General features: G+C 40.0%; 1 protein-coding gene across 2 annotated transcripts; it reads left to right on the top strand.

Moving 5' to 3' along the window:
• Nucleotides 1-4,823: 4,823 nt before the first annotated feature.
• Nucleotides 4,824-11,214, top strand: LOC120105672 (ATP-citrate synthase alpha chain protein 2-like). Of its 2 annotated transcripts, none has more exons than XM_039118348.1 (11): nucleotides 4,824-5,097; nucleotides 5,600-5,776; nucleotides 5,873-6,115; nucleotides 6,291-6,342; nucleotides 6,577-6,691; nucleotides 6,793-6,874; nucleotides 9,760-9,855; nucleotides 10,040-10,141; nucleotides 10,249-10,365; nucleotides 10,447-10,563; nucleotides 10,770-11,214. In XM_039118348.1, exons 1-11 carry the CDS (start codon nucleotides 4,999-5,001, stop codon nucleotides 10,839-10,841), a joined length of 1,272 nt encoding a protein of 423 aa, XP_038974276.1. In that variant the 5' UTR covers nucleotides 4,824-4,998; the 3' UTR covers nucleotides 10,842-11,214. The 2 variants fall into 2 exon arrangements, with proteins under 2 accessions (XP_038974276.1, XP_038974277.1); XM_039118349.1 differs by having other exon boundaries at nucleotides 10,748-10,771.
• The last annotated feature ends 1,438 nt before the right edge of the window (nucleotides 11,215-12,652 follow it).

The raw sequence follows: 12,652 nt of genomic DNA, 5'->3' as shown, positions 1-12,652 counted from the left end.
ACTATATACAACAATCAAGAAAAGAGCTTGGGAAGTTGAGATGCCTGCTCGGCTGGATGCAGTGATATGGATTGCATGTGGATGACGGGCGACGTAAGGCTCAGATGAGACGCTAGGGATTTGTTGAGCTTGGAACGCCAAGCATTGGGCTCAAACCAGCGTTATTGAATCTCTTGAATTACTTGCACTCAAACACAAATAAAATATTAATTAATTAATTTTATTAATAAAGATTAGCTCTAATATTAATTATGATGGTATGAAAATTTCACTTTTGTACTCTCATCATGAATCCGAGCATAGGTTCGTAGAAGAGTCTTGATGCCCAACACCTTATGCCATCTGGCGTGGGAGTGTTGACTGAGTGCTCGCTACATGGAGGAAGCATTACAAGAGTAAAAGTGCATAATTTATTTATAAATACAAAATCAAAAAAAAAAAATTCAAGTGCATAAAAAAAAATAAAGAAAGAGAAAATAATATTGACCTTGAAAAAGACGATAGTGTGAAAGCCGTCGTTGTAAAAATTCGGGTAAACTGGAATATTAGAGATAAAGCCCATGAGGTATTAAAGTAAACATCCACAACTCTCGAAATCCTGCAAGATAGGATGATTTTGAATCAGTGATTAAGTCTTATCTGACCAATTCTTGGAAACTACTAGCTTTAGCAGTATTTTGGGGAATCTAAAGTCTTAGCTTGTGTATGGTCCAGATTTCACCAAGCACCCAGGTATAAATAAGTCTTACAACTCTCTAACAGAAACTTAATGACTTCAACTTAAATTGCATACTGATTTAGGATTTGGGCTGACTTAGTAATTAAAACTTTGTGTGCTTTTGAAACTCTTGGCATTTATGCATTTGAAATTAGATTTTATAAAACAATAAACTCTTTGAGTAGAGACAACAGTTTGTGGGTATCTGAGCTGGAAACCCTCACGAGACAAAACTCGTCCACTAGGGCCACCTAGGGGTTTAAAGCCTTATTGCATACGGTAAATGCAATCGCGATTCCTGCGAAAGTGAGTTAGCTTTTTATTTTGCTCGAGGACTAGCAAAATGTAGGTTGGGGGGTGTGATAAGTGCTAAATAATGCATAAATTAATATCTTATTCATAGCACTTATCATTATTTTAATTCACATATTTTGTAAATTTAACTAAAAAAATGTTCTACCTTCATCATTACATTTTTATAAATTATCAAAGGTAATTCAAGTTTGATTTGATTATTTATTGAGCTTAATGCATGCAGGTCGAGTCAAACTTATTTCGGATGATCCCTGAACTCGAATGACACGCACCCCGGTCCAGCCCCACTCCCCTGTTTCTTTCGCATCCAATCGAGTTAAAACCTCCTATGGGTCATTATCACATCCGTGATTAGCCATTCAAAGTTTTCCTAAAAGTCCACGTGCAAGCCATCCACGTGTCAAGTCTTACACCTCATCTCCCCATGTCCAAGATGTCTTCCACGCATCTCCCATCTTCCACGTCATCTGCCCATCCGAATAACTCCTTCATATTTCGATCATCTCCCCTGTTCCCAACTAAATCAAGTTCATCCACAACGTCCCAGCCATCAAATATTCTTCCGATTATCACCCACGGATAAGGTCCAAGCTTTTCAACCTCATCTCCTCCACGGATCCGATCTTCCTCCCAGCCGTTCCCGAGCCTTCAGCCAAGTCCAACTTCCTCTGCTTCAAAACAAAATCTCTGGCATCATCTCGGATAAATCTATGCTTCGGAACAGAGCCACGTCTTCCGCAGTCCAAAGATCTCCTCCGGATCAGCTTCATCCCGAATTCCATGGATTAACAGCTTCAAACTTCATCCTATTCTCAAGCAATCCTCCCATGTCGTGGCTTCCAATCCTTTCTCCTAGCAGAACAGAATTCATCCGCATCCAGCTGCCCATCGGTGGACGAGTCTCCTGCTCCCAGCCGAATCAAGCCACGTCGTCATTTCCCAGCCGAGATGCCATGATTCGTGATGATCCCTTCCGCATTCAAAGCCCCAACGCATCTCCCCTTCATTCCGTTCAGCATCTATCAAATCCTAGCATTCGGATGAATCCCCTGCATCCCGGAACCAAGTTTTCTTTGCATTCAGCCGAAATCCCAACAGCATACCAACTCAAGGATTAAGCTAACTTCAACGAAATCAGTTCCCAGACTATAATCCCAACGCCCGGATTAAATCTTCTCTTCATTCACCCACGCCTTCCCCTGTTTCAGAATCATTCCGACTTCATCCCGAGTTTCACCGCGTCCGGCTTCACGCGTCTTCTCCCTTGATCCAAACCACAGCAGTTGCTTGATCCCAACGGCAAAGGGTTCATCCTTATCTACATTCGAAACAGAGGAGGGGAGTGGCAGCCTATAAAAACCCAGACGTGCAACCGGGGAAGGCAAGCTTTGGGGGTCCGGTTCCAGGATCTCTTCGGAACAGGGGAAAAGCCAAGTTCTCACAGGAGACACAGAAGAGAGGAGAGAGCCGACGGGAGGAAGGAGCCAATCATTATGAAGTCCCCCTGCAGTGCAGCTGTTCAATTCTCCATGAAAGGCTGATCATCTCTAGGGCTGGATGCAGCCCTAACACAGGGACATGGGTTTTATATTTTATTTTATATCCTTGGGGTTGTATGAACTTATTGTTTTTAATGGATATCTTCTTTTGAATCATATTTAATTTCTGTGATTTTAAGTATGATGTTCGTACAACTGTTTTTCATTATCATTGAGTAAATATAAGATAGTCCATGCTTAAGGAAGATGCAGTGTGCTACCACCTTAGATTAGGGTAGACATTTCATGCCAACTGAAGATGGATTATGCCCAAATTACTTTTGTGAATTTTTATTTAAATGCTTATTAGGCTTGTAGCCAATTTGCATGTTAATCCAAGAATAAATTAAAATATAAATAACCCTTGTTTCGATGTTAGTGGTGAATTCCTTGCCCTAGATTTTTCCTCAAACTGATATCTTTTAATTGCATTTTCTTTTATTAAATTTCTTAGTTTAATTTTCTTCACAAACTCTTTCTTTTAAATATTTTTATTTTTTTATAAGAAAACAACTGTACCCCAATCCCTGTGGATCGATACCCGTAATCACTATCCTACTAGATACGTGCTATTGCGTGGTCTTTAAAGTTGACTATCAATCCCCCACCAAACACTCTCCGACCAGAAGATTTCTTTATTTTTGTTGTTTCAAGCCAAACTTAATGTCGGTCCGAAGTTCCGAGTATGAGTCTAGCCTCCTAGTATGGTTTTAGATGCATCACATAGCATGGCTTGAGTAGTCGATGACCGAGCCCTCCAGCGACCTCTCTTGCTCGACGCCTTGGTCATATCAATTCTCAGCAGCAATAGGAGCCGTTAAGGAAAAAAAAGAAGCATCAATGGGATAGGACGTGCTGCCTATGTCTGCACCCATCCTTTAGTAATTAATTCAAAAAATAATAAAAACACTCTCCCTTGTAGATTGGCTACTTCATAATTATTGGAATCCACTTCATTAATTCCTAAGAGTAAACAAAAATTGGCCATAGATAAACAGAAATCTATATTACGTTGCAAAAATAAATAGAAATATTTAAAGAATAAACATTAACACTTTTAGGACAAACACAAACCCTCTAGGGCAATAAATAGAAACCTGCGCCGCAGACTAGGTGTTTATCATGGAGAGTTTATGTTTATGGAGGAACCGATGTTTATTCCTTAAGGGTTTCTATTTATTTCTAGATGGAGGTGCAAGAAGGTAGTGGGCATCCTTGCAGGTTTTTGCTTATCCGAAGCTAGTTTGTGTTTACTCATACTTTGTGTCTACTGCAACCGAACTTTGTGTTTATTCTCAATCTTTGCCTTTTACCGTGAGTGAGCCCTGACCTAACCTAGGGTGAGGTGTCGAGTTTTTATTTATTTCTATGGTGTTTTTTATTTATCAGCACAGATTAGGTATTTATCTTAAAGGGTTTATACTTATCTTAGAAGGGCTAGTGTTTATTTTTTAGATATTTTTATTTATTTCTACGGGGGATACAAGTTTCTGCTTATTTGTGGCCAGTTTGTGCTTATTTTTAGAAAATAATAAAATAGATTCCAATAATTAATAAAATGGCTGGTCTCGGGTGATAGGACACGGACAAGAATAGTGCATCCTGTTCCATTAATGTTTTTGGCTTCCGTTAACTTGTTAGCTAGGGTTATTGTTACTTCGAGATTGGTGCGAGTATCTGAATTGCCTTTAGATCCATTTGAGGGAAGCATGGTTTATTTGCTTCGTACCAATACCTTGAAAAAAAAGGCACCATAGAATTATTGCATCATTGGCCGTTGGTCCCAATTCCGAACTATTGCTACATCTAATCGCTCTCATTCATCGCCGTTAGCCGGCCCGTGGATGCTACGCCACCAAACCACTTCCAAACTTTCCACACGTGGCTCCGCTCCCCAAACTCCACTACCGCCATTACTACATCCACCTACTTGTAAGACCCATTCTAACACCCGCTAACACCCTCTTCTCTCTCGCTTTGTGACAACGTAATCCCGGTCCCATGCGTCCCGAGTGGGTGACCGAAAACGACTTGCATTCACCGCCCATCCACCCCCTCCTCCCTCTTCCTCCTCCCGTCAGATCGTCCCCACAAACTTCATACGTAAATAATAAGATCTATCGTTCAATTTTCTCCCAAGTTGACATGGACGGAAGATCTTGAATCCAGCACGAAAGTTTATGCGGACGTCCAGTAACTGGTAGGCGAAAAGCCGTCCAAGGGTTCGCTGGGTTGGGAGAAGGGTAGGTGGGAAGTCTGCTTGCTTTGAGCGGCGATCGCAGCTACCCGCCCACCTCTCCTCCTCTCTCGCCTTTAAATATCCCTCGGCTCCCATCGACCTCTCTTTGAAGCCACCACTCCTTGGAAGCTCGAATCCAGGGGACCTCTCCGATCGATCTCTGAAGCGTTCCAAAAAGGAAGGAGGAGATGGCGAGGAAGAAGATCCGGGAGTACGATTCGAAGCGGCTTCTCAAGGAGCATCTCAAGCGGCTCGCCGCCATCGACCTCCAGATTTTCTCAGCCCAGGTGGGCTCTTCTGATCTCTGTCGCGATCTTGTTTTCTAGGAGGTTCATGTGGTGATTGATTGAGAATTGGCTCAAAAATTTGTTTTTCAGTGGAGATCTGAGAGATCTTTTAGCTACATGTGTACTTACCGATGGAAAAACGAGCAAATTTGTGATTATTTTCATGTATATTTGACTGTTATACGGTATTTTAATAACCCATGTGTTTTTTAGTGTAAAAATATGATTCTTTTTGGATTGGATCATGAAGTGCATTTTGTTATCCCGGTTTTCTGACTAAGATGTGCTTTTGACGGTTGATTAGTGTAGTTTTGCAGCATTTGATGAGATTTAGATCGTAAATGATTTGGATTTGATGTTGTAACAGAAACGATCTAATTTTCTTCACTGATTCAAGCATGGATTTAATTTCGTGGTTATTTGATTGGATGATTAGCTTGTGCTCTTCGACTCTTATAAGTAGTGGTGATTTTTTCTCAATTATTTATGTTGGCTAAATAAGGTCACGGATTCGACGGACTTCACTGAGTTAGTGAACAAAGAGCCATGGCTTTCATCCATGAAACTGGTTGTGAAGCCTGACATGCTGTTCGGGAAGCGAGGGAAGAGCGGTTTGTTGGCTCTGAACTTAGATATGGCTCAGGTGGCTCAGTTTGTGAAGGAACGTCTTGGAGTGGAGGTAATTATGTAATTAACATTGTTTGCGTTTTAGTTCTTTACTGATTCAGTGATTATTAATAGAACAACATGTATTCCAAATTTTAATTTCATATAGGTTGAGATGGGTGGCTGCAAGGCCCCGATTACCACATTTATAGTTGAGCCATTTGTTCCCCATGACCAAGAGTACTATCTCTCGATCGTCTCCGAGAGGCTTGGTTGCACCATCAGCTTCTCAGAGTGTGGTGGAATTGAAATTGAAGATAACTGGGACAAGGTTAAGACTATCTTTCTCCCTGCCGAGAAGCCTATGACGTCTGAGGCATGTGCTCCACTGATTGCAACCCTTCCCCTGGAGGTGAGGCGCATTTCTTCTACATATCCATTTTGCTTGCAGTATTTGCTTGAACTGGGTAATCTTGTTTAAGCTGTTTCCTCCTAGACAGTTGAGCTAACTTGATTTTCGTGCTATAATTTGAAGATATACTTGGTTATGCCTCTGCTGGTAATTCTTATCACAAATGTTGGCTCAGGTACGAGGAAAAATAAGGGACTTCATAAAAGGGGTTTTTGCTGTTTTCCAAGGTATGCTGGGACAAAGATCTACATGGGACACTTCTTTAATGCTTGTTAAATAGTTTAAGAAATTCTATACAAAGCAACTTTAAAAGGTTGTATTTATAAGTGGTTGTGTATAATCTCGGTATATTATAATTTTTGTAACTGGAGGGGGAATTTTTTTTTTTCTTGTGCCATTTCATTTTCCATGTTCTTTATTTACTTTTCTGGTATGGAATTGATTTAATGTGTATATCACAGACTTGGATTTCACTTTTCTCGAGATGAACCCATTCACTTTGGTAAATGGGGAGCCATATCCGTTGGATATGCGAGGAGAGCTTGATGACACTGCTGCATTCAAGAACTTCAAGAAGTAGGTTTTGTGCCACAGGCTTCATTATCATCTTATCAATGTTGGTTCATTCGAGGGAATCCTGTCTGTATGTTTATGCTGGGTTATGTTACGATGCGCAGGTGGGGGAGCATAGAATTTCCCCTTCCTTTTGGCAGAGTTCTGAGCCCTACAGAAAGCTTTATTCATGAACTTGATGAAAAGGTGATGACTTCTACTGATTTGCATATATTATAATTTGAGCAAACCTCTGTTGGATGAAAAGTAACAATGTTTACATTAATACTGTTTCATGCTATGCTAGTTCTTTTTTAATGCTCACACTGAAGTTGAGTTTAAATCTTCCTTCCTACAGTACAATCCTTATCATGATGAGTTAAATGATTATTTATTCAATATTTTGATGGAAATGATTGTGGCCATACCTTATATATCCTTAGTATGCTTAATTGTTGGCTAGAAAGAAAGAGAACACTTGGAAAATGGGGATTAGCTATATAAGATCTCTCAAGTGGAACTAAAAAAATAGGAAAATAAATTCTAGATTTAGAAAAAAATGATTTCTTAATGGATCACTTTGCATGTCAATATGATCTGTTTAGTGTATAAAGTAGCCTTAGTCTATTTATATATCATGCCTTCTTGTTTCTCAATGGTCGTCAAATGATTGCGGTGTTACCCTGATATAGGATGCATCAAAATGGCTTATAGGTAATGACCACCAATGCATTTTGCTATTGTTAATGGTTAGATATATACTACTAGAGGCTAAATGCGTAATAGAAGAACAAGAGCAACATTTGTGAGGTCAGGAAGTCACTGTGCCTACAATTGGATCTTTGATGACTTATGCTACAAACAAATGGGTTCCATTTATTTTATTTTTATGGGATATGGGTGGAAAGGATGAGTATAGGTTTATGGTGGCTCCAAATCTAGTAGAGATAGAGATTTAAGAATGGGAATTGGGAGAAAATGAATACACTTTCTGAATAAAAATGAAGTATTTTGCATTCAAGTGATTAGGTGAAATTACTGTAAAAGGAGCGAAGTGCGCGCTCTCAAAAAATATTTTTAATGTATCAAGAAGAGAATGCTGAAGGGATGCGGCTTCGTAGCACTAAAATTAGATTTTTTTTTTCTCTGAGTGGGGGTTTCCTAAATTAGATTTCAGAATTATGTATGCATTGAGGACATTGAGTTCTTGAGGGACGTTTTGTTCTGTTCAAGATGGCCATTTGATTAGTGCGGATTGGGAGCTTGAAAAGGTAAACTTGAGTTATGAAATCTTCCTTTAGAAGAATGTTGCATATTGAGAAAAATGAGAGCTTGAATCTTCATGATAGTTCTTTCTTTCTTCAATTGGAGGTTAAGATTGGCATGGAGACATTGGTATTTGAATTTGATCTATAATCTCAATTATTCAAATAGTGTTGTTTTGGTTATTCCTTTCTTCTTGTTGAATGGAGAAATTTAATAATTGGTAATGGAAGTTTTGAAAATAAATTTCATGTCCTAAGTTTTTGTATGGTTAAGTACTTTGAGCCTATGAAAACTTTAATGCAGGGGAATCAATGTAGATTTCCAATATCAACTTTGTTAGAAAGGATAGTGAGATTCTCTAGTTTTGGTTTGTTATGTCATGTAGATTTTATGGCGTTCACTACTTTATGTTTTGATGTTCTCTTCTCTTTAGTTTGTTAGAACTTCACATTGAACCTACTGAGTTCGTCAAAGATACTTTTTCCCTCCAGTTGGATGTTTTCCTTCTATTGTAATTTTCCTAGCTACACCATCATTGCCTGTATGAATAGAGGCAAGACTCAGTAGGCTTCCCCAATTAGGCCTGTCAATGGATCAAGTTAGGACTTGCCCCAACCCGAAACATAATCCAGCCCAACCCAAGCTGTTTAGGCAGCCTGAAACACTTAAAAACACTTGACCTGACCCCATTGTGGTTTGAAACTCTTAAAACACTTAAAATCATGATGGCTGACCAATCCCTTATGGAAAAGCTTAGCAGCCATACTGAGCTCAGCAACGGCGAGTTTGAGAAAGTCGAGCCCATGTACATATCTACTTTAGTCGCTGTGGCAGTGGTATGATCTGACCATCTTCAGGTGTGGCCCCAGTCTCCCCGACTCAAATACTCGCATTGGGATCGCCGTTGCTGTCGCCGTCACCGCAGTGCCTCGTACGGCTTCCTGAATATGTATTGTTTTGATGCAGGCTTTAGTGGGGTTGTGATGGGCGAACTCATCATGGATCTTGGTGATACAGATAGGGGGTGACGGCTGTGGCTGTTTCAGAAGGGTGCCATTATTGTCATCATCGCTGCTGTGACCATTCTCGGCATGGTTGTCTGGTGGGGATCCATTGGGAGAGGCGAAGGGTTTATGTTTCTGGAGAGGTCTGAGAGAGGAGGTGAATTTAGGTCAAATACGAGTATTTGGGTCCAAATATCAGGTCTTTTCAGGTAATGGGTTGGTTCAGGTTAAGGTCGGATTGGGTTAGACTCGAACCGTTGGCAGGTCTATCTACAACACTCCAAAATCTTTTGAGGCGCTATTTAAGTTTCTATAATTTGAAGCGTATGCTGTCGTGTGGTTGCCAGTGCTTCAATTATATTCTGTAAAAACCTTTGTCACAAAAAAGATATTCTGTAAAAGCTGTGTAACTTATTACTAACTTCGTAGAATGCTTAGCTACTGCCTCAATTCCTAATGGTGGCTCGCATCTGGGGCATCAGGATGGAATGGCTAAGAAACACTTGTGGAGAAAGCTAGAACTGTCCACGAAAATTCCTGAATGGGCTTCATAAATGTTCTTTATGATTTGCAATATGCTCACAATTAGGTGGAATGAGTGGAGTCCTTGAAATATCTGGGACTTGCCAGCTAGAACAGGTAGCACTTTAGTTTTTCTACATTTTCATTCAGCAGTCCTTGTGATATTCTAAGTTAGAGCTGTAATTGATATATTTTGAGAGTGTACCAATTGTCGTGTGTTTGTGCAATTGAGAATAAACTCGAGATTTGCTAAGCTTTGCGTAGAGCATACACATAATATGTTAACCTATATCATTTCAGACTAGTGCCTCCTTGAAGTTCACTGTTTTAAATCCCAATGGACGCATATGGACCATGGTGGCTGGTGGTGGTGCTAGTGTTATATATGCTGATACCGTAAGCTTCCATTTATCTATGTCAAATTTCTTTTGTGCGGTTTAGTAAGATTTTGGTAGGTCTAGTTTAAACCTTCATGGCATCAAAATGCTTTTAAGGCCACCAGTCATAGGAACCCATAGAATATAGGCCTGGTGCAAAATATATGCATTTAAACCGGACATTTTGTTTATCACTTTATTAGGTTGGTGACTTGGGTTATGCATCAGAGCTCGGAAACTATGCAGAGTACAGTGGTGCTCCTAACGAGGATGAGGTCTTGCAATATGCTAGAGTGGTTCTCGATGTAAGAGCTTGTTCGATTCATTATCCTCAGTTTCATCCTTTTTTTGTTCTGGAGGTACTAATACTGCTTTATTCACCCAAAATTATGGATTCTTTATGCATTTGCAGTGTGCAACGGCTGATCCCGATGGCCAAAAGAGAGCCCTTCTCATTGGAGGGGGTATAGCTAACTTCACTGATGTTGCTGCGACTTTTAGTGGCATCATCCGTGCCCTAAGGGAAAAGGTATGGTCGATCAAACCTCTAACTGATTTCTTATCTTTCCTACTTTCAGTGTAAAACGCAACTTTGCTTCTTTTCTTGCAGGAATCCAAGCTAAAGGCTGCAAGGATGCACATTTTTGTCCGAAGAGGTGGTCCAAATTACCAAACAGGTCTGTTCAAAATGCGGGTTCTGGGTGACGAGTTAGGCATTCCCCTTGAGGTAATAAATTAGTAATGTGCACTAGTTTCCTACTCTTTTAGTAACATGAGATTTCCTTACTAATTCTTGCCTTGTGGAGTACAACTCGAATAAGTTTTATATCCCACTTCACCTTCCAAATGTTCGAGTTGGACGTTGAAGATCGTTCAAGGTTTTGGATTCTGATTGATACATACGTGAATAGGATGCATGATGATTTATTGCAGGTGTATGGGCCAGAAGCAACAATGACTGGAATTTGCAAGCAAGCTATTGATTGCATCATGTCTGCTGCATAATTTGGATTACATGTACTCTACTTTTGTTTTTCTCCATCTGTTTTGTTGAACAAGAATAAGAATTTAGGGATTTATCGGCAACGGAGGACAAAAGGCGAACATCTAAAGAGCTCGAATGAGTCGATACTGCAATAACCTAATTTGGTTGCCTCATCAAACTTCTGGAGTGAGTTGTGATAAGACTGTAATATATTCTAATAGAAAATTTCTGTTCCAGCTTGGATTTCCAGTAATTTTGGGCTTGATGTGTGCAAACTATGCATGACATTTTGATGCTACTAGCTTATGCTCCTGGTAGACATATTGAATGAACTTAATCTTCTGAATGTGAGAAGCATATCTGGCTGTAGTGAAAGATATTGGTAGCTTTTAATGCATTCTCGCATGCTATGTTATCATTTTTTTTCTACCTCCAGTGAGCTGAGACTGTCAAGAAGTGTTGTCTTTCATATTATCAGCATTACCTCCTGCTTTATGCTTGGGTCGGCATGGTGAATATGTTCAGCTCTGTGATTGCTCTTGCTCTACGAGAGTGACAACTCTTTTTAGCTGGAGAAGACAGCAGGATTTTATTTCGAGCAAGGCGCCGGCCTGGTATCCTTGGCGAATCCGTAGGGTGGGCCTGTCCTTTGTTCTCAGCGGGCTGAGACTGCGCCTGGGTGTAACCTAGCCCATTGAACATAATATACGTGCATTGCAGTAGAAGGGGAGGCCTCCGAATTGCATTCTATGATATTGATATTCTCGAGATTATATAACCAGCATATGACTATTCAATCGCATTAGAATGACTGGCAAGATAGAAAAAGGTTCATGATCACTGTTGCTGCTGATCTCCGGATCATGAACATTGTTTGCTTTTGTCGGTCTGCAAGACAAACAAATAAGGCTCGAGAATTTGTAAGAGCTTTAACTTTGTTTTGTTCAATAAAATCCTACCCTACAAAGAGCTACTTACTCAAGTTTTCAGTAAAGATCACTCTTTCATTGATTCATTCTTTTATTATTTTAAAAATATTTTATAAATTACTATGACAAAATAAAAATGTGAAATTTTTGATCTCTAGTTGAGCCCTTTGATGCTTAAGTTAAGGAGAGTATTTTGTATGGGAATGAAGGAAGAATCAGGAAGAGTGTCATTTAACAAGGATTTTTTGTCGGTTACCTTTCATGGAGGGTATTAGGATTTATTTATAGCTAAGAGAGACGGAATTTCAGAAGATTATGTTCTAACAATCTAGGATCATGATATAATCGTTGGAAGATCACATTGTAATGGTCTAGGATCTAGCAAAACATGTAACTATTCGGGTGAGTGGGCGCCGGTTGTGACTCGCACCTCTGGCCATGGTTTAAGGTGAGAGGGCCTCGGTTGGCTTGGTGCTGAGCCAAGCAGTTATCTGGCCGAGCAAGCAAGTTTGACTTTGAATGTCTATTTCCTTTATTCTGCTTGGCTCGATCCTGGTTGGGGGGAGTTGATTTGCTCTGATAATGTCGATAAGGTAGCAAGGCTGCCAAATTGGCTGTGACCTGGTTGAATCTGGTAGCACCTTATCACTTGCTTATTTAATGCCATATCACTTGTCCCCTACTTTTTGGTCGAGCCAAGATCTTCAAAGTAGTCTATTCAGATGCTGTCAGGTCAATGGATGATGACTTGCTCTATTATGTTGTTAGCTTTGATTGTCCAGTACTTATCTTGTAAGTTCAAATCTACCACCGAAATATGTGACGCTTGGGATCCCATGCTTTAATTATGGCGAATTGCTTTTAGTCTACACCCTATCACTTGTCATTCTAATGCTGCAGTT

The sequence above is a fragment of the Phoenix dactylifera genome, unplaced genomic scaffold (assembly GCF_009389715.1).
Source record: "Phoenix dactylifera cultivar Barhee BC4 unplaced genomic scaffold, palm_55x_up_171113_PBpolish2nd_filt_p 000341F, whole genome shotgun sequence".
Taxonomy (NCBI): Eukaryota; Viridiplantae; Streptophyta; class Magnoliopsida; order Arecales; family Arecaceae; genus Phoenix; species Phoenix dactylifera.
The sequence above is the reverse complement of the archived record's forward strand: the minus strand, read 5'-3'. Positions and strand labels throughout refer to the sequence as shown.

Excerpts from the sequence above, each read along its gene's own strand:
- LOC120105672 (XM_039118348.1), top strand. The coding sequence starts at position 4,999 with ATGGCGAGGAAGAAGATCCGGGAGTACGATTCGAAGCGGCTTCTCAAG. Across the intron at positions 5,098-5,599 it reads TCCAGATTTTCTCAGCCCAG|GTCACGGATTCGACGGACTT; the intron begins GTGGGCTCTTCT and ends TGGCTAAATAAG. Across the intron at positions 9,856-10,039 it reads GTGTTATATATGCTGATACC|GTTGGTGACTTGGGTTATGC; the intron begins GTAAGCTTCCAT and ends TCACTTTATTAG.